Source organism: Chiloscyllium punctatum, chromosome 39, assembly GCF_047496795.1.
Source record: "Chiloscyllium punctatum isolate Juve2018m chromosome 39, sChiPun1.3, whole genome shotgun sequence".
NCBI lineage: Eukaryota > Metazoa > Chordata > Chondrichthyes > Orectolobiformes > Hemiscylliidae > Chiloscyllium > Chiloscyllium punctatum.
In genome coordinates, this window is record NC_092777.1 from 55,523,899 (window position 1) to 55,545,730 (window position 21,832).

General features: G+C 39.0%; 1 protein-coding gene across 1 annotated transcript in view; it reads left to right on the top strand.

The window, feature by feature from the left end:
* The window catches only part of rptor (regulatory associated protein of MTOR, complex 1), a 392,084-nt gene that overhangs the window by 217,696 nt on the left and 152,556 nt on the right, over positions 1-21,832 (top strand). Inside the window, exons 17-20 of the mRNA XM_072558758.1 lie at positions 2,103-2,243; positions 7,629-7,749; positions 13,499-13,639; positions 16,422-16,580. Of these exons, the coding sequence (XP_072414859.1) occupies positions 2,103-2,243; positions 7,629-7,749; positions 13,499-13,639; positions 16,422-16,580 (562 nt within the window). The remainder of the gene's footprint in view (positions 1-2,102; positions 2,244-7,628; positions 7,750-13,498; positions 13,640-16,421; positions 16,581-21,832) is intronic.

Here is a 21,832-nt window from a genome sequence, read left to right on the forward strand (position 1 = left end):
TGACAGCTGTGAGATGAAGCCATTCTGTCGCTAATACCATGTAATTGCTTAACTGTTAATAATCTGTTACCTGCTGCAATTGAACGAGGTGCAAGCTTTTCACATGGATTAGATTGGATCAAAATGGGGAGTCAGTACATGTGAAATATCACATCTACTGTAGCAAAAGAAATAGCAGCTGCTGCTGAATCACAACGTAGCATAATCCCACAGGAAATTCCTCAAGGATGTACTGAATGAAGATTTACTATCTTTTGACATTGTAACCTAACAAGCCGGCCTCTCATTGGCACTTGAATATATTTTACAATCCTTCTTCCAAGGTTGTATAAATCAATGATGTCAGAGGATCAGTGACATCAGTAGATGTTTTCCTCTGGGCTAAGATTAAGTGGGAGAATATGTCGCCAGATGTTTGATATGTCACCAGCCTTCTAAGGTGACAGTGCAATTTGGAAAATTTTGTTCCTCTGTTCCTTTTACTACGAATTCATGATGGACTGTAGTAGCAACAGGTGGCAGCTATCATTTGATATAGAGTCATACAGCATGAAAACAGACCTTTTGGTCCAACCAGTCCATTTGTTGGTTTGTTAAGTATTGTCAAGGTGGTTTATCTCTTGATGTGATCCCACGTACAAAAGAATCCTAATGTATTCAAGTTCACAAGAATGAGGATGTGACTAAAAGATTTCTATGTTCCTGAGACTAATTGTAGATTCCAACGATGGTAAGAATGAACTTGTATTTATATTATGTTTAATGACTCAGGATTTCACAACCAGCAAAGTACTTTTGAAGTGTATTTGCTGTTGTTGAGCAACGCAGCAGTCAACTTTGCACCACAATGTCTCGCAATCAACAAGATAGATGACTAGTTGATATGTCATGATATTGGTCGAGGGATTGATGTTGGTTGGACCACTGAGAGAACTTCCAGGCAACCCTTTGACCAGTGTTACAGGATCTTTTACGAAGCCATGGTTCAATGCCTTATTTAAAGGTAGCATACATGATAAAATGACATTCTTTCGATACTTCATTGTAATGTCAGCATAGGATGTATGTTCATCTCTCAAGGGAGGCTTGAACCCTGGATACTCATCACTCGCTGGCAGACTGTGCAAACTTGCTATCTTTCCAGAATGAGAGATTTCAATTGTAAGCATATGATTCCTAAGAAAGGGGTCTCAGTTCTGTATTCGGTTGAGAGGTGTATGTGTAAAGTTCTTCCATTCGACAGTTTAAATCAGATATGCTGTTTCAAGGCTGGGTAATAATAAAGAAGCAAAAATACTGAAATACGTTTAAGTAAATAATTTAACAAGGAGAAATCTGATTAAGTTTATCTCTTGTCATGGCGCACCTCCACCTGGACCATCGGTTGGAATTTAGGCAGTTTATATCACTGAATGAAATCAGCAAGAATTTCTAACCAAGTTAGAAGCCTGCTGTTCATTGATTTTTTTAAAAAAATCATTTGTTTAAACTTGGTTTGTTTACAGCTTGACTGGTAAAATTGTTTTAACATTATATTCTTGGGATTCATAATTTAGTTGTCCATCATGTTGATGACAGTTGCTTTTTACAACTGAGACGGTGAGTCACACGTGTGCTGAGAATCATGTGTGCCAGACTGGCTAAGACATGAGTGAACCAATTTAATTTTGAAGAACACCGTAGTCATAACTGTTATCACTTCTGGCACTGGATTAATTGTGATGGAATTTGAGGCCATTCTCAGTTGCCTGTCCAGTCTTGGAACCTCAATATTAAAATTTGGGGCTTGTTTATGAAGGTTTCTTATGCTATTACAAATGTTCTGTGATTATCTATACTTTAATGAATTGTATTGTATTTTAATAGTTATACATGAATGAGATTATATTGACTTCTATATTTTTTTGTTGTCTTTGATGTTCAAACTTGTGATATTTTGGGCACAGTAACATTCAGTAGATACAAATACTCAGTTGTCTGGCAAAACAAAAATGACCATTTTATAAACTGCGAATGTGAAATTTAGTGTTATGAATAGCTGAATTTAAAGAGACTGGTCTCAAGATTTTGTTCAGAATTTTAATAAACAATTTATTTTGCAGGTTCGTTGCTCTGCTGTCTTTGCCTTGGGCACATTTGTTGGGAACTCAGCAGAGAGAACTGACCATTCCACTACTATTGATCACAATGTAGCAATGATGCTGGCCCAACTCATAAATGATGGGAGCCCTGTTGTTAGAAAGGTAATTGTTTTGTACCGTTTGGTTTTTGACTACTATCCTCTATCACTGGATTAAAAATTATTACACTTAAAATGGTCAAAAGGAACAACTTTAATTTTAGGAAAGAGGATTGCTTCTGACTTTGAAGGCATTTTGGTATTGATAGGGGCAGGCATGCTTGAGACCCGATCACTGCCAGCATGTTATGAATGCAAGCTCTACAATGTTGTTGCTAATTGTTGCTTAATCTTTAAGGAGGCTAGAGAACAAAAGTGCAGGAAGCAGATTGTTTGGGCTCAGCAATGTCTTGGTAAAGAGATGCAATCTGAAATTACAATTGTCAGTTCAATTTCCACATTTGTGGAATCCATTTAGAAATGTGGAAGAACCTTTTGCATATATTTTCCTTCCATAATAAGACCATAAGACATAGGAGTGGAAGTAAGGCCATTCGACCCATCGAATCCACTCCGCCATTCAATCATGGCTGCTGGGCACTTCAACTCCACGTACCCGCATTCTCCCCGTAGCCCTTAATTCCCCGAGACAACAAGAATCTATCAATCTCTGCCTTGAAGACGTTTAGCGTCCCGGCCTCCACTGCAGTCTGCGGCAATGAATTCCACAGGCCCACCACTCTCTGGCTGAAGAAATGTCTCCGCATTTCTGTTCTGAATTTACCCCCTCTAATTCTAAGGCTGTGTCCACGGGTCCTAGTCTCCTCACCTAACGGAAACAATTTCCTAGCATCCACCCTTTCCAAGCCATGTATTAACTTGTACGTCTCTATTAAGTCTCCCCTTAATCTTCTAAACTCCAATGAATACAATCCCAAGATCCTCAGCCGTTCCTCATATGTTAAACCTACCATTCCAGGGATCATCCGTGTGAATCTCTGCTGGACACGTTCCAGTGCCAGTATGTCTTTCCTGAGGTGTGGGGACCAAAACTGGACACAGTACTCCAAATGGGGCCTAACAAGAGCTTTATAAAGTCTCAGTAGCACAATGGTGTTTTTATATTCCAACCCTCTTGAGATAAGTGACAACATCGCATTCGCTTTCTTAATCACAGACTCAACCTGCATGTTGACCTTTAGAGAATCCTCGACTAGCACTCCCAGATCCCTTTGTACTTTGGCTTTACAAATTTTCTCACCGTTTAGAAAGTAGTCTGTGCTTTTATTCTTTTTGCCAAAATGCAAGACCTCGCATTTGTTCATGTTGAATTCCATCAGCCATTTCCTGGACCACTCTCCCAAACTGTCTAAATCCTTCTGCAGCCTCCCCACTTCCTCAGTACTACCTGCCTATCCACCTATCTTCTTTGAACCTTTTGAGAAGCAAAGGAAAAGTGGAGCAGCACTGGTCACTGATATTAGTTTTACTATGTTGTGTTTAGCTGACGCCCTGATTAATTTTACAGACATGGATTTAGTTTTCCTTGGTTATAGGTTGAAGTCAGCATTTGTTATGGATGAACTATTTGGTTGGCTGACGCTATATTTCACTGAAAAGGAACAGCAATGTTGTTATTAGGACTAGCTGTGGAAAAATTGTCCAAAGTGAATGAACTTCTCAAGTTATAGTGTTGTTACTGCACAGAAGGAGACCATTCAGTCCATTAAGCCCATGCCAGCTATCTCTTGAGCAGCCGTGTCTATTTCATTGCTTTGCTTTATTCCTGTATAACTGCAGTTGAATTGTTAAAATTGCAAATTTTATCAACACCCTAAGTATCCTTTGTTTTAACAGAAAGTAAATACAGTTTAGTTGGTAATCATATTAGATACTGACAAACCTTCAAAACAATTTGTTGTAATACTTTTTTTAAAAGCTGGGATTTGGATGCCCTGCTGTGGATTGAACCTGCTGAATAATGTTGTGCAAGCTCTTGCATGATTTACATTTTGTTACATCATGGTTAATATTAGTTATTCTTTGAAAATGCTTCAAGTTCTGTAAGAGGAATTCAGATATTCCCAATTTCAACACTTTTCCAGCTTCTAACACTAATTGTGTATGAATAAACCTTTCTACAAATTTAAGTTTAAAATCTAAGCTAATTATTAGACATGTCTAAATAATGTCGAATTTTTAGAAATAACCAATATCTACCCTTGCAAATATCTGGAGCAGTTGGAACATTGTGCATTGCAGTAACAGATTTCTGCAAAAATAAACTGCAGTTATAAACTGAGCGTACTGACACACGATTTTCTAAAAAAAAGGGTAATTTCACGACACTGTCTATTAATAGCACATGGATACACCATGTACCGTTGGCTGACTAACTTGCCAAAACTCCAAATAATTAGTGTCTTTGTCGGCGTCCCAACTCTGTGTTGCAGTCGCAAAATGCTGAAATAGATTTGCATTAATGCAAAATCATTTCGCTGCAGCCATTTGGGACAGGCAATTCATATTGTATATATCCTTTAAATATGATTCATGGTAATATAACACTCATCTTGAAAGTCCAAACTGGGAGCTAATGAAACTAGAATGTAAGGATTTATCCCTAAGTGTGGTGTTAAATTAGTTACTTTTCTTTTCCAGCTTTTTCTTTCTTAACATACTCCTTCTTTCCCTATAGTTCTCTCTGTTTCTAATTTGATTCTAATTCAACTTATTTACTTATCCATCTCTCACACTCTACCTCGTGGATTCTTAAATTTTATTGGATGAGAAGTAAGATTACAAAGTCCTAGATAACCCATTAATGTCGATGCCATGTTATCAATTACTGAGCAGAGTTAATAATTCACCTGTGCAGTGTGAGTTAGAAATTCAGGATATTCACTGTGTGATGCATCCCTACAGCAATTCCTGAACCATTGGGTCAAAGTTTAAATCATGGGATAACGTGGATTTATGATAAAACTGCCCTTTGGATGGGAAGGTGTCGTGAAGAGAGTGAGAGATTTTATATAGTCAAGTGATTTGGCTTTCAAAATCTAGACTATGGAAGCAGTAGTGAATGTACACAGGATTGCCACACTGCAAATAGAATTTCCATATAAAATCTGTTGAGTGACTAGAAAAATTATGGTGGTAGAATGATTTGTGCATGTTTTTAAGTAATTAGAAATTGATAATAAATTGTTTGTGTTTATATCTTGGGTTTGTGTAACAGTCTATGATCAATACCAGTGCATTATCAATCTGACAGCAGCATCTTAAGGGTTGAATTTGCTATAAATTAAAACCTGAAATTGAATAAATATAGTGTATTTACAGATTAAGATTAATGTCTACATTGTGATGTCAGACTGAGATCTACAATTGGGCAAGGAGGTTGAGGTGGAGAGATAATTTTGTCCTTATTAAAATTAAGTAAATGAGCCATTTGGATTTGAGTAATACGGACTAAACGATCTCCAGTTTGAGTTCTGGTTCTCATTGAATTATCTGATTTCAGTCAGGATAATGTTCAGAAGTTTACAATCCTCTCCTATGTTACTGAAGAGGGCAAATTCTGTCAGGCTTCCTAGTATGATGGATATTTGGCAAATTCACACTCAAAATCCACCTGTGGACACTACGAGAGTGCCAAGTTGGCCTAAACTGCGATACTCTCCCCAGTTGTATTCTATTACCATTTGACTGTTTACATTCACATCTGGAGGCTGGCTAGCTGAATGACATATGTAGTATTGCTTTCCAATGTGGATCAGTGTCCTCAAGAGATGAGAGAAGAAATTGTGCAGATCTTAAGGAAACATTGTTCTGCACTAAATGTGACATGTCAAAAGAATGAATGCCAATATATTGATTTGAAATACAATAAAAGCTTTTTCCGCCCACAGAAGATCACAGGAGACCTACTGATTTTCGGGTATTAGCTGGTTGCTGTGTTGCAGATGCGGTCTTCTCAATCAGAAGACTGTATATTTATCTGTGACCATACTAGAAAGTAAATGATTCTTAGATTAGTTCCCTTTACTAAATCATGTTTTTCTCTTCCCATCCCTTCTAGAAATTTTCCCTATTAATTCCTAGCTGAAAAATGAAGGATCAGTTTTGTTCATCAATATGCTGGTAGCAGCAGAGCTTTCTGTTTTATGTAATTAAGTCAGCTTTTGAAAAATTAATAACAGTATAAAAACATTGAATTTGATAACATCATTGAACTTCCTAGATTTTAATCTATTCACCTCTTAAAATTAATGAATAAAGGCATTATGAGGGCATGAAAGCAGAGCTGAATTTGGCAAATTAGGTTAAAAAAATTGGTCAATAAAGACTTTTATGCAGGTATTTCACAATACACAGAATACATAAATTTCACTAAGTAGGTGGAATAGGGGAAGTAATGGCTTAGTGGTATTATCACTGGACTGTTAATCTAGAGACCCAGGTAATATTCTGGGACTCGGGTGCTAATTCTGCCACAGCAGATGGTGCATTGTGAATTCAGTAAAAATCTGAACAGAGCAAGATGACCATGAATCCATTGTACTTTGTCAGAAAAACCCAACTGGTTCATTATTGCCCTTTACAGTAGGAAACTGCTGTCCTTAACTGGTCTTCACCTACATGTGACTCCAGGTCCACAGCAATGTGATTGACTGCTAACTACCCTGTGGACAGTTAGGGATGGTCAATAAATGCTGGCTGAGCTATCGATGCCCTTATTCCATGAATGAATGAAAAAAAGAAAAATTCCAGGAGATGGACCCACTATTTGTGCAAAAGTAGAGAGGTTTAAAGAGTTTCAGTTTACTCTCCCTTTAAGATGGAGGAGTGTGCGTTGGAAACAACCGTGTTAATCTTTAGTAAAGGGAACTAATCCCATTCTCTCTCACTCACTCCAAACTATGCACAGGCTGGGTTTAGAGGAGAAAGACTTGGTTTGTTTGAAGTGTATAAGATGCTGAGAAGCATAATTCTTGAATAGTTTAAGGCAGAGCAAGATAGTGTTTTTAGATAAGTGGGTAAAGATCATTAGGAATTGATGGGGATGTGGATTTTTGAGGTTGAAATCAGATCTCTTACCAAGTCTTATGAATAGAGCAGTCTCAAGGTTGCTCCATAATATGGTCTTTTTCAAATGCTTTCCACTGTGCTATTTCCATTTTCAGAGCATTTATGTTTTGGTTTAGATTTAATTTTCTAGAGGGCTGCTTAATTCCAGTTCTGAGTGATGCCGGATGTTGTCTTATTACTGTAATGTCCTTGATACTTAATGATGTAAATGAAAGGATGGAAATTATTTTTAATCTTTTGATTTCCTAGATCTACAATAGTTATAATACATTCTATTTGGATTTATGCCACTTGGTGTTTTTTTTTATGGTTGTAACTGTCACTTGTTTTTGGTCAATGACATAAGTCTAAATTAGATTATTGAAATTGTTCCGAGGTTAATCTTATTCAACTGACAGATTTATTTTTTAATTGGCAGGAATTGGTTGTGGCATTCAGTCATCTTGTCATTCAGTATGAAAGTAATTTCTGCACCGTGGCATTGCAGTTCATGGAAGAAGAAAAGAACTACCCACTTCCTTCCCCTGCCAGTGTAATCGGTATGCGTGTTCACTTCTCTCATTTTAAAATTAAAATCAATGTCATGTGAATTTTGACAGTTTTTAAGGACGTGGTAAATTGTGTTCAGTGCCTCATTCAGATTGAAAAAATATAGCTTTCCAACAAAGTTTAGTTTTGTTGAGCAGTTCTTAAATTCACTTTTGGAGTGTGAACATTGTGGCATTTATAGGTCATGGGTGGAACAGTTGACTGATTTGTATGGTAATGCTAGCAGGCATCTAGGAGGTAAGACCAGATTGGATAAGTGCAGCAGGTTTCTTTTGTTAGAAAATCTGTGTTCACACCAATTTAATAGCTTCGTCTCTTATTACTGTTACCAGCCTAAATTTCATGCACAAGTCCTTGGGTGACAGCAAACCAAGAATTATAATGATTGATATTGAAATGAATTTCTCTCTCCATATTTCTGAATGCCTCCCTTTTTTGAGCCAAACTCCTTAAACATTAATTTCACATTTTTGCAACAGAAGTACTTCAGACAGTTGAGCAAAGCCATTGAATCTATCTTATTCCATCACAATACTCATATTTCAGCAATGAAAATATAAATCTGTAATATTGGACTAAAGTATTGAATAGGTCAAAAGCACTGAGCTTCACGGTGAGAAAAAGTTAATGTAAAGCAGACGTCAGGGAGTTTTTAACACAGCAATAGTACAGGGAACGATGATGAAGTCTCACTTTGGAGGAGTATTCATTGATTTCCTCCTCTTGGTTTATGTGTACACATTTGTGTACACGTGTATGTGCGCGCGCACACATGCATGCATCCGACCAACTGACCGTTCTACACATGCTGCTGAGGCATTATCCTCTTTCTGTTCTGTCTCCTTTTCTGTTTTACTCTTGGCCTCAGAGCTTTTGATTGATACAACTACAGTCTGCCACTTGGCTCCCACTCCTGCAGCTTAAACGCCATTCCTAAACGTCATTGCTTTTTCAGCTATGTTTCCTCTTCAAGAATCTTAAGACTAGTGTCTTCAATTTGACCCCTTGCTCTTTTGCATTTACGATGTTGCATTTATGTGCTACCAAGTAAAAATAGTGCAAGTGTAAAGTCTCCCAATGTTTCTCAGCCAGAGGTCTGGGTGCAGGTGCCTTTTAGACCAGAAATGGTTCTCAGAATTCAAAAATGGAGAAATATATGAAAATAATAATCTTTGGCACATGGTGGTATCAAGGTACCCTATCAAAACTGGAGTCAATGGTAAGGAGGGTGGAATCCTCCAATGGTTAGAATCATAGCTCATGCGAAGGAAAATGGTTGTGATTGTTGGAGGTCTATCAAGTCAACCTCGGGGCAAATCTGCAGGAGTTCCTCGGTACAGTGTCCTAAACCAAACCATCTTCAGTTGCTTCATCAATAATCTTCCGTTCATGATAAAGGTGGAAGTGGAGATATTCAATGATAATTGCAAATGCTCAGCACCATTTATGATTCCTTTGATGCTGAAGTAATCTATGTTCAAATGCAGCAAGCCTCGGACAGTATTCAGCTTTTATCTGAAAAGTGGTAAGATGTACTCCACACAAATGACAGTCAATAATCATCACCGACAAGATGATCCTCATATTACTAGAGCTCCACAATACTCCAGATCCTTGGCATCATCCTGGACGAAGCAGCCCACTTATTGGCACTGCACTAATACCACTACTACTCCCTCCACCACTGATAGTCATAAGCGGCAGTGTGAGCTATCCACAAGATGTACTTCAGAAATTCACTCAAAGCTCCTTGGACATCCTTCCAATCCCATGACCACTGCCATCCAGAGGGACAGCAGCAGATACATAGGAACACCACCACCTGCAAGTTCCCCTTCAAGTGCCTAACTAGCCTGACTTGAAAATATATCACTGTTCCTTCAGTGTCAATGGATCAAAATCATGGATCTGCCTTCCTCTCAGAATTATAGGCATACCTACTTCAAATGAACTGCAGCAGTTCAAGAGGGGAGCTCACCACCACCTTATCAAGGGCCCTGCAGGATGGGCAGTAATTGATGCTCACGTCCCATGAATGAATTTTAAAACGTGCCCAGTCTCCTATTTTTTTTTGCCTTTAGAAGAAACTTGGGAGTTTAATCTCGCTCCATCAATTGGGTAATTATGTATGGTTATTGTGAAATACCATGTGTCAAAGATGATTATTTTCATATCTTTCTCTGTTTTTGAAATCAGAGCCATTTTTTGGTCTAGAGGGCACCTACACCCAAACCTCTGGCAGAAATGCCTTGGGAGATTTGCATTATTTTTACTTGGTAACATCTTAAAATCCACAATCTTTTATTTAAGAAATAGGAACAGCAGGTGGCCATTTGGCCCCTCAGGCCAGCTCTGCCATTCAGTAGGTTTATGGCTGATCCAACATTCCTCATGTCCACTTTCCTGCACTTTTACCATTATCTTTGATTCCCTTCTCAACAAGAGTTTATCTACCTCAGCCTTAAACATCCACAAAACTCTTCCCCATTGTGGTAAGGACTTTCAGAGAGACTCAACACTCTCCGAGAAGAAAATCCTCCTCATTTCAGTTTTAAGATGGTGTCCCTTTATTCTGAGACTATCTGATCCTAGACTCTCCTGTGCGGGAAAACATCCACCTGCCATTTTTCCTGTCATGCCCCCTAAGAATCCTAAGTTTCAATCCTATATGTTTCACTTTTCTAAACTCCAGTGATTACAGTCCCAGCTTATTTAACCTTTGCTCATAAGAAAATCCTCCCATAACAGGGAGCACCTTCAGTGAACTGCCTACATGTTAAATTATATCTTTCATTAAGTAAGTGGACCAAAACTGCTCAGTGGTCCCAGGTGTTTTCACTAGCATGGTTGCAGTAAGGCTTCTGTACTCTTCTACTCAACCTCCTTGAAATAAGAGCCAGCGTTCCTTTAGCCTTTCTGATTACTTGCTGCACCTGTGTGCTGACTTTCTGTGTTTCATGCAAAGTACCCCAAAGTCCCTTTTTGTTTCAGCTCCCAGTAGTTTTTCTTCATTTAAATAACCTGTTTTTGTTGTTCTCCTTGCAACTTCACATTTACCAACTTTTTGTCCGTTAAAATATATTTTCTGTCCATCAATATATTTCTGTAAATGTTTGCATCCCTTTCACAACCTGCCTTTCCAAATTCTTTTGTATTGTCTGTAAATTTGGCTGTGGTATATTGACTGATTTCTTCCAAGTCATTGAAAACAGTTGCAGTCTCAGCACTAATCCCTGTGAAACACCACTGGTCACAAGTTAGCAACCTGAAAAGAACTCCTTGTTCCACTTGCTGTTTCTTGCCCATAAGCCAATTCTCTCTCCATGTCACTGTACTTTTTTTTAATATATTTGTGGGATGTGGATATCACTGGCTGGGATAGCACTTTTGCCTGTTTCAAATTGCCCTTGAGAAGTTGGTGCTGAGCTACCTTCTTGAACCACTCAGTCCATCTGCTGTGGGTTGACCTACAATGCCATTAGTGAGGGAATTCCAGGATTTTGACCCAATGACAGTGAAGGAATGGGGATGTTTCCAAGTCAGAATCGTGAGTGGCTTGGAGGAGGACTTGCAGATGGTCCTGTTCCCATGTATCTGCTGCCCTTGTCCGTGGGTTTGGAAGAGGCTATCTGAGGATCGTTGTGTTTCTGCAGTGCATCTTGCAGATAATGTACATTACTACTACTGAATGTCGGTGATGGAGGGAATGAGTGCTTGTGGGTGTAGTGCTGGTCAAGTGAGCTGCTCTGTCCTGGATGGTGTCAAGATTCTTGAGCATTGTTGGAGCTAAACCCATCCAGGCAAGTGGGGAGTATTCCATCACACTCCTGGCTTGTGCCTTATAGATGGTAGACAGGCTTTGGGGAATTAAGAGGTGAATTACTTGCCACAGTATTCCAAGCATCTGATCTGCTCTTGTAGCTATTGTGTTTATATGGTGAGTCTAGTCGGGTTTCGGGTGAATGGTAACCCTGCAGGATGTTAATACTGGGGGATTCAGTGAGACTACCTCCAGCACAGTGGGCTCTTAACTTGTATCTCAACCTTTTGAGAGGTACTTTGTGAAATGTCTTCTGGAAGTTCAGATACAACACATCTACTGATTCCCCTCCATCTACTCTAATTGAGACTTCCTTGAAAAACTCTAATGAATTTGTGACATGCAATTTCCCTTTCACAAAGCCACGCTCACTCCATTTGATTAAGTTATGATTTTCCACAAGTTCTGTTACTTCCTTAATAATTGATTCCAATAATTCTCCAACAGTAGATATTAGGCTAATTGGCCTATAGTTACCCACATTTTGCCTCCCTTGCTTTTTGAATGGGGATGTCACGTTGGCAGTTTTCCAATCCTCTGGTACTTCTCTGGAATTCAAGGGTTTTTGGGAAAATTGCAATCAATGTACCAAACAAACGGAATTACATATAAATTTTAGTAATATCCATGCCAGAAAATCTTTGCAATTTTGAGACCAATTCCTCTAAGTGTTGACCTTTTAAGGTCATCAAAGCTGACTTTATAATTATTTGCATTTTGAGACTAGTATCATTAGTCACAATAATATCACACATACAGTTTGGTGTTGATTTTCCTGCAGCAAAATTGAATAGCATTACTTAGTCTTTTACCAAGTTTAGTAGTATTGGGATGAATTTCATATCTAGGCTTAGAAATGCCTTTATTAATGTGGGGGCAGGGGGAATTGATTGACTAAATTGAATGGTATATCAATAAATAGATTAGATTAGATTCTCTACAACATGGAAACAGGCCCTTTGGCCCAACAAGTCCACACCGACCCTCCAAAGAGTAACCCACTGAGACCGACTCCCCTAGCCTACATTACCCCCTCAATTCACCTAGCCTGCACATCTTTGGACTGTGGGAGCAAACCAACGCAGACACGGAGAATATGCAAACTCCACACACAGTCGCCCGATGCAGAGATCGAACCAGGTCCCCGGCACTGTGAGGCAGCAGTGCTAACCACTGAGCAACCGTGCTTCCTTCGATTCAACTTCAGTCAGAATTGATCAGTAGTATAGTCTTTTGTATTCCTTAAAAGTATGGACAAGAATATACTGATTTATTATTAGCCATTACAATCCAGAGTTTAGGTTTGGTGGTTTATCCAAAAATTGTATTGAAAATTTCATCTGTGTCTGTTTTAAGTTAAATAATTCTTGTTCTTTAATGTGGTGTCACGCCTTGCATTCCTTTAAGGTTTGAAATATAGAATCTCGCAACTTAGAAAACTTAATTACTCTTGCACCAATGAGCATTTTGCAAGGGGACAGAGTCTGAGTGCCTTGGTTTTAACAACCACTGTCTTATGTAACCAATTTTTGTTTTGAAAATATATAAGTGCAAGTGTATCTTGCAATGATCAAACATGGATTAATCCTTTACATCTGCTGTGATTATATCTCTCCTGTTTATGGAGGACAGAGTGAGGACTGCAGATGCGCTTTTCCAGCAACACATTTTTCAGCTCTCTCCTGTTTAGGTATGCATTATGTCATACTGCAGTCATAACCTGGAACATGTTACTCTGCTGTTGGAAAATCTGAAAACTCAAGATACTGATTCACCCTCTGCCCCAACACAGACCAACATCACTGCTTAACTACAAAAAGCATTGTTTATTTCAGAAGGAAAGTTGAAATTGAATAGATTCAGTAACTAAATTTTCTATCATCTCTTCACTTCTCAACATGCCTTCATTGCACTTTCAGAACCTGGAAATTTCACACCCGTGCGTGATGGGCCAGCAACTCCAAGGCTTCGTTCAGTGAGTTCCTATGGGAATATCCGAGCTGCTACTTCAGTGCGGAACTTGAATAAATCTCTTCAGAATCTTAATTTAAATGAAGAAAGTAAGTACAATTAGAGCATGTGATAAATAGGTGTTAGTATCAATAATAATTGGCTGGCACAGACTTCCTATGCATACGTAATTAATTTGCTGTGAATTCCAAAAGTTGTTTGCAGCAGCATATTGTGCTGACGTTCACTTAAAAGCTCACCAGATGTAATACTGACAAATTGCAAAGCATACTGCATCTCTTCCTCCTCCATGTGTGGCTTAACAACTGGAGGAAAAGATCAGTTCCGAAGTGTAGTAGTTTCTATACTTCATTATTTCGCATCCAAATGGGTTCAGAAAACTAAACTAGCCAGCGCAGATCTAATTGACAGCCCACACGGTTTCCACCAGATCATAGACTAGTCCTGTGAGACTTACTCAGCAATTTTGTTTGGAACAGGCAACTTCATACATAGTGAAGTTCAGACCCCCTTATAAGTTCAATTGAAATAAACAGATTAATCATTCTATGTAGATTTATTCTTTGTTTCACTGATCAAATATTTATGTATAAGATTTTTATGTTTTGATCGAATCCCATCAAAATTGTTTCAAAAAGTACAGCCTTACTTGAAATCCTTCCCCGACTCGCTGCGCCTAACTTCTCTGAAAATATTTCCTGATCCCTGACTCTTTTCCTGATTTCTTCAATCTCCCTGCCCTCTGAGTTGGTTTCATCCACTGATTAGTTCCTATTTCTGCCAAAATGGTGACTAGCCATCTACCCTTATTGCACTCCCCGCCCAACTCCTTTAGCTGATATCGTTAACAGTGCCATCTCCACAGCATCCCTGCCTTCAAATCTGCAATTATCAGCATTCTAAAAGCATCCACTTTTGTCCTCTTTGTCTCTGCATTCCATATATTAAAAATAAACTTAAAAGTTGGTTAAAATTGCATCTGCTTTGCAATTTGAAGTATCAATTTAAAATATTATCATAGCAATGAAAGATCTAAGATGAACACACACCAAGTACTTTACATGGTTAATTATCCAAACATTAATGAACCAAAAGCTCTCGTAATGTTTTACTAATGTTTATGTCTGATTAAGATTTCAACAAACTTCCATTTTAAAAACACTCCATTTGGAAACAAGTAAATCTTCTGCAGTACAGGAAAACAACAACATTTGACCTAAAGATATTCAAAATTCAAAACCTGATTTGATCTTGAAAATTTGTATGATGTAAAATTCCATTATAAAATGAAATAAAGGTAATTGTGTTCCAACATTTATTATAAAATAATTCAACTGTCTTCTTCAATTGAACTTTTACAATATTGAACCTGTTCAATGAACAAAGTGATCTTGAAGTGTTTAATGTGCACTATGTAATATCAGATATTACAAAGTGTTAATTGTGAACTTGTGTTTGATGAATGAAAAATAAATGGCCAGTTACAAAATAGTAGTTCAATTCTGTAGTTACTTTTCCTAATGCTATCTGATCTGTAAAACTTACACCACTTCAGTAATGTTGTCACTCTAAAACAATCTCCTCAGTATTTAGTCACATTACAGAGTGTGTTCATGTTTAGAAAGTTTCTCCAATTTGTTGTTAATGCATTTAGCGATACTGTAGAGGCAACTGGCATCTTCAACCCTGACAATGTGTACTCTTATTTCAGTTTTTCAAGGAAGGTATTGTCCAACTGGAATTGCAATCTGTTGTCATTCAATAGTTGTTGAGTAGCGGAATTTCATTTTAAAAGGGGATGTATTTTTTAAAACTAAACAGTTTATTCTGTTTCCTCAAAAGTTTCCAAACAAAAGCTTTTCCACCTGGAATGTGTATATTTACCTTTTCCAACATCCCTTTTGAACATCATTGTACAAATTGTAAATGCAGATTGCCAGTGCCTTTTGGAATGTCCACATTTGAATAAATTTCTCGTGGCTCCTTTAAGAAAGTAACTTGTAACTAGTTCTCTCTCCTTCGAACAAGTCTGACTAAGTTTGAGAGCTGAGAAATGCCATAATTGCGGGCAAGAACTCTGTCGAATTGTGAATCATGATGTAACGTTGGACTTTTGACATTAACAGTTCCAAAATGAGAATGACTAAAGATCAAATTTAAAGAATGGTTAGTTGTCAGATGACCATTGGTCCTTTCACATGTTCATAATGTATTCCTGAAACGACAATTTGGAAATGCACTGTCTTCCTTCCCAAATGGCAATACCAGAAACACTAGTCAGATACTTTCTTCCTCACCAAGTAGGAGGGAAAACTGTACTGGTTACCCTTTTGAGTCTCTGATTGAAAAGGTGAAAAGTATATCTGTTTCCACATGCCTTCCACAGACTAATATTTGCAGAGGTTTGGGAGTAAATAACCTCACCAATCTCTTCACTATTGATCAAGTGAAAGAAAGTTAAATAATAACGCTGCAGTCCAGAATGCTTCATAAAAAACTGATGACACAAAACAATACCTTGGGGTGACTTGCTGTGATAAGGAATGAAAGCTTAAGGCAAAGAAATGAAGCAAGACTAAAATTCAGATGGAAGCGTAATTAAATGGTGAAAGAAAAGCTTGTTGTATTTATTGTCCATTAGCTTTTCACTTCTATTTAAATTGCCCAGAATTTAATCTTGAGTTTCTCGAATCATATGAAGATTAGCATATTTTGCTTTGCAGTGAAGTGATTGAAAAATGAATGTCACAATAATTTGATCCTTACAGAGATGGGGATGTAATTATGATGGTCTTACTAGGAAATTGTGTATTTAAACGTGATGTTGCTAAAGATGCTTAATTCTTCATCTTTATTTTTATTCTGTTTCAGCCGGTGGTTCAAACCCATTCTCTCCTGGGTATCTAAGCACCAGCAGTAGCGCCAGTAGTACTCTGGGAAGCCCCGACAATGATGAGTACATCCTTTCGTTTGAAACCATAGATAAAATGAGGAGAGTCAGTTCCTACAGCTCCTTGAATTCATTAATAGGTGAGACTTCATGATATCAATTTCTTGCGAGGTACTTCTTAAATTTCTTCCCAGGATTAAATTTGGGGCCAGTTTGTTAAATTTAAATAATAATATACTCCTCAGTGAAACATATACATTGAAACATAGAAAGTAGGAGCCGGAGTAAGTTCCTCAACTTCTCAAACCTGCTCCACCATTCAGTGTAATCATGGCTGATTATCATCTAGTTCAGACCTCTGTTCCTGCTTCCCATTCTGTGGAAGCAGGCCATTTACACTATCACGTCCACACGTCCCAAGAGCATCCCATCTAGATCCCTCTCCCCTGCCCCTCCCCCCACTCTATCCCTGTAACCCTGCATTTCCCATGGCTAACCCACCAAGTTTGCACATCCTTGGACACTATGGACAGTTTGGCATGCCCAGTTCACCTAACCTGCACATCTTTGGACTTTTGGAGGAAACCCACGCAGACACAAGGAGAATGTGCAAACTCTACACAGATAGTCACCCAAAATTGGAATCCCCTTGATCGTTTTATCCCTAAGAACTATTTCTAACTCGTCTCTGAAAATTTTCAGTGTTTTGGCCTCAACTACTTTCTGTGGCATTCCATAGACTCTCTGTTCTCTTGGTGAAGAAATTTCTCCTTATCTGTGTCCTCACTGACCTACCCCATATCTTTAAACTGTGACCCCCTGGTTCTAGATTCCCTGATAATCGGGACCATTCTTCCTGTGTTTACTTTATCTAGTCCTTTTAGAATTATACAGATTTTTGTGAGATATTCCCCTCATTTGGCTAAACTGCAGTCAATATAATCCTAACTGATCCAATCTCTCTCCATGCATCAGTCCGAGGAATCGGTTCTTCATTGTACAGTTCTACCCTAAATGGTAATGAATTTGGTACTCTGCTTGAGCAAAGCCGGTTTAATCTTGGAATTAATTCACTTTACTTTTGTCCATGGTATTTAATTCTTAGAGTAAAGTTGTTGCAGTAGTAAGCAAACTTTTTATTTATTTGTTTGGCTCTTGCCCCATTGTCACCCTGTTGCCTAACTCACCATAAGATGCTGTTGCCGCATAATGTATATCAGATATGTCAATAACCTAAAACAAAACAAAGACCTGCGGATGCTGAACACCTGGAAGAAAAGCAGAAATTGCTGGAAAAACAGGTCTGACATCATCTGTGGAAAGAATGCAGAGTTAACGTTTTGAGTCCAACCTTCTTCAGAACAGCTTCAGCTTTGAGTAGTGAGTAGTTACACGATTGTGCTCCTGGTGCTTGCAACATGATAACCGTAACTCTCAATGAATTGGGAGAAATGGTCAGCAGCTGTGAGAATGATCTCATACTTGGTGGAATCCAGAACGACTTGTACAGTGCCTTGAAGGTACCAAAAATTTAATGGCTCCACACAAGTGCAAACAGACAAAGGGTGCCCAAAATGGAGGTGATGGTAATTGGACAGGTGACCTAAATATGGTGCTCAGAGCTAGGTTTCAACCAGCATCTTACAAAGAAGGGAATGGTAGAGGAGTGAAAATGTTTAGAAACAGGATCACACTGCACAGTACCGTTTAACAGCTGCTTTCTCGCCTGCTAGAAGAACATGCAGGATTTTGCATCACTTGTGAAATTGTACTCAGGCAAGGAGGTACTGAGGGGAAGCATACAGGAGAAAATTGCTTGTAAAAGGCCACAGAGGCATTTATTCTTAATAAAAGTAATAACTTCTCATTTGAGCAAATTTAGTTAGCTGTCATCCTTCTTTAACTTTCAGGCTGTACACTAACAAAAGCAACTTGAAGTTGATTGAATGCTTAATCAACTTAAATCCATTTGTTGGGAGGGCTGGGAACATGGCTTCACTTAATATAAAAGCAGGATTAGATGCAAGATTACTATATGTTAACTCAAGCTCCTATTAATTTAATAGCAAAGTGTGCTTGAATTACAGTATGAATGACGCCCCCATGTAAATTTCCACTGTTGAAGGAGATGAATAGTTTTTAGGTATCACTGTTGTTCACCCCCGAACCCTAATGGTAATGGTTTCTACAATCAGTCTTTGACCAGAACCATCACAACTTGGTCTGTATCCTAGATTTTATGATAGATAAGAGATAAATTGACTACCTGATTCAATGATCACATGTTAATTAGTGCAGCAATTTGCACATTCCATGGAAATATGGTTAAAATGATGGAATTGAAAATATTTCTCAATGTTTCCACGATGTTGAGATTTTAAAACATTGTGCAACTTCATCAATGAAGCAGTTGTCTTGACGTTTGTGTAGATTAATGCAGTACAACTTGCAACTTGTCAGTAGCAATGTTACAGGAATTCTAGTATAATTAATGATACCAGAATAAATGAACAAATTCAACTGGGATAGCACAACAATCATAGGAAAAGCTAAACAGAGGACAGCCAGAGAATTTCTAGAAGCATGGCACTCATCCATGGACTGACTCAACAATCTCACAGACCTAAACGCAATATACAGGCTACTACAATGAACAACCGGACACAACAGGAACGGAACCAAATAAATTCCAGAAGAGACAGTCAAGTAGTGCTTTACAGGATGCTCCAAAGCACTGAAAATGTCATCCAGACAGGGAGCGAAATGTCTGCAAATCAACTTCCCAGCTTGGCGAACATACCCACAACCACAACAACCGGCACCCGAGTTACAAATCTTTATGCAAACCTTGAACACCTATGGGTGAGACATGCTCAGAGAAGCAAAGAAATGGGAATCCTGTGTCAACCATGTAAGCGCTACCTATGAACAACTCCAATTCCTTCTTGGAATCCGAAGGACTCAAATACTACCACCTTGTGTCAGATACAGACCACCAATTAACAACCCAAAAGCCAGAAAAACAGATAAAATGGTCTCAGGGTGATCCAGGTTATGATTGCAGACACATGCAACAGACTGCACAAGTACAGACAAGAAATTGCATGCCAAAAATTGTTAATTTCAAAAACAACCACTCAAAAGTGGACTGTGACAATCGAACAGGCTAGCACCATAGGACAGAACAGAACCACATAAAGAAAGAGAACGGCATTACAAGACAAAATAACTAAGCTAACCAAGAGCTGAGAAGGCTGACAGCTGAGTAAGAGACTTCACCAATAGACAGCCTCCAGACACAGAAAAAGCTGTACTAGCTAAAGGACTCAACTACAACCACAGGGATGCAAAAACAACAGACTTCCTAGCTGTGCTAGAATGTATGCTCAGAACTAACGGACTAACTGAAGAGGCACCACAAGCAGTCAGGCAAACCATTATACCCTTACAAACAAAAAACGTCAAATGAATAACCTCAACACCAAGGTCGAGAGTGTGGTGCTAGAAAAGCACAGCAGGTCAGGCAGTATCTGAGGAGCCGAAGAATCGACATTTCGGGCATAAGTCCTTCAACACCAAAGAGAGAGAGGGCCTGAAAACACACACAAATGTCAAGAACATAATTATAGTACTGGTGGATAAAAGCAGAATGATGGTTATTGTGGACAAGACCAAATATATACATAAAGCAGAGAAACTACTTGCAGATACTGACACCTACCTCCAGAGGGATTCCCTACAATGTGGAACAGGCCCTTCGGCCCAACCAGTCCACACCTCCTCTCTGAAGAGTAACCCACCCAGACCCATTTGCCTCTGACCGATGCCCCCAACACAATGGGTAATTTAGCAAGACCAGTCCACCTGACCTGCACATCTTTGGATTGTGGGAGGAAACCAGAGTACCCGGAGGAAACCCACACAGACACTGGGGAGAATGTGCAAACTCCACATACAGTCGCCCAAGCCTGGAATCGAACCCAGATCCCTGGCGCTATGAGACTGCAGTGCTAACCACTGAGCCACAGCTAACCAATAGAATAAACAACATGTTACGAAACCTATACACAAATGGACTGATAATCAGGATTGACCGACAAAGGGTGAAACCAAAAAGCAACAACACCCCTAGATTTTATGGATTACCAAAGGCACACAAACCAGGCATATCACTAAGACCCATTGTGACAATCCCAGGAACCCCAGTGCATAAACAAAAGCTGAATTCTCATATCAGCGGATCCAAACACTCCATACAGTCATCACAGGAATTCCTAGATAACATCAAGAATATAAACATAGACCAGGAAGAAGCAATAATTTCTTTCAATGTAACAGCACTGTTCAGTTCAATTGACAAAACTCTAGCCAGAGAGACAATAGCCAACCTTCTGGACAAACTGAACAGTGACATGTCGAGGAACCTATCAACAAGGACTGCATACTCAAACTGCTAGACCTGTGCTTGACGACACACTTCACATTCAACAACCAAATATATGAACAGATCAATGGAACATCTATGGGCTCACCCATCTCTGGGCTTATAGCAGAGGCAGTGATGCAAAGACTGCACCACACAAGTGTACAGAAAAGCCACCCACATGGACCAGATCCTGAACAGCTGCATTAGGACCCTATTCAAAAGGGCTACAACACACTGTAGCACTCCCGATCTGCGAAGAGCACACCTTTACAGAGTCTTCACTAAGAACGGATATCCTCGTAACTTCATCTGCAGATGCCACACTAACCACTCTATCTTACATTAAAAAATGTCTCTGAACTGGCAGCCAGACTTCTCCAACCACTGGGATTCCTGACAGTCCATAAACCGATAGCCATGCTCAGACAGCAACTCACCAGGACAAAAGTAAATTACACGATTCCATGAAAAGACTGCAAGAAATACTATATAAAACATATAGGCAGACAACTTGCAATCCACATCCATGACACCAACTAGCCACTAAATGCTACGACCAACTGTCCCTGGTAGCCATACACACAGATGACAAGGACTACAAATTTGACTGGGACAACACAACGATCATGGGGCAGCCGGAGAATTTCTAGAAGCATGGCACACGTCCACAGACTCCATCAGCAAGCACATAGACCTAAACCCAATATACTGGCCACGACAGTGAACAACTGGAACTGGCAGCAGGAGCAGAACCAAATAAATTCCAGAAGAGAGTGTATAGCAGCGCTTCACATGAGGCTCCAAAGCACTGATGATGTCACCTAGACAGGGGACAAAACATCTATAAATCAGCTTCCCAGCTCGGCGAACATACCCATAACTGCAGCAACCGGCACCCAAGCTAAAATTCTTTTTGCAAGCCTTGATTATGAAAAAGATAATTGCTAATGTTTCTTTATAACCTGT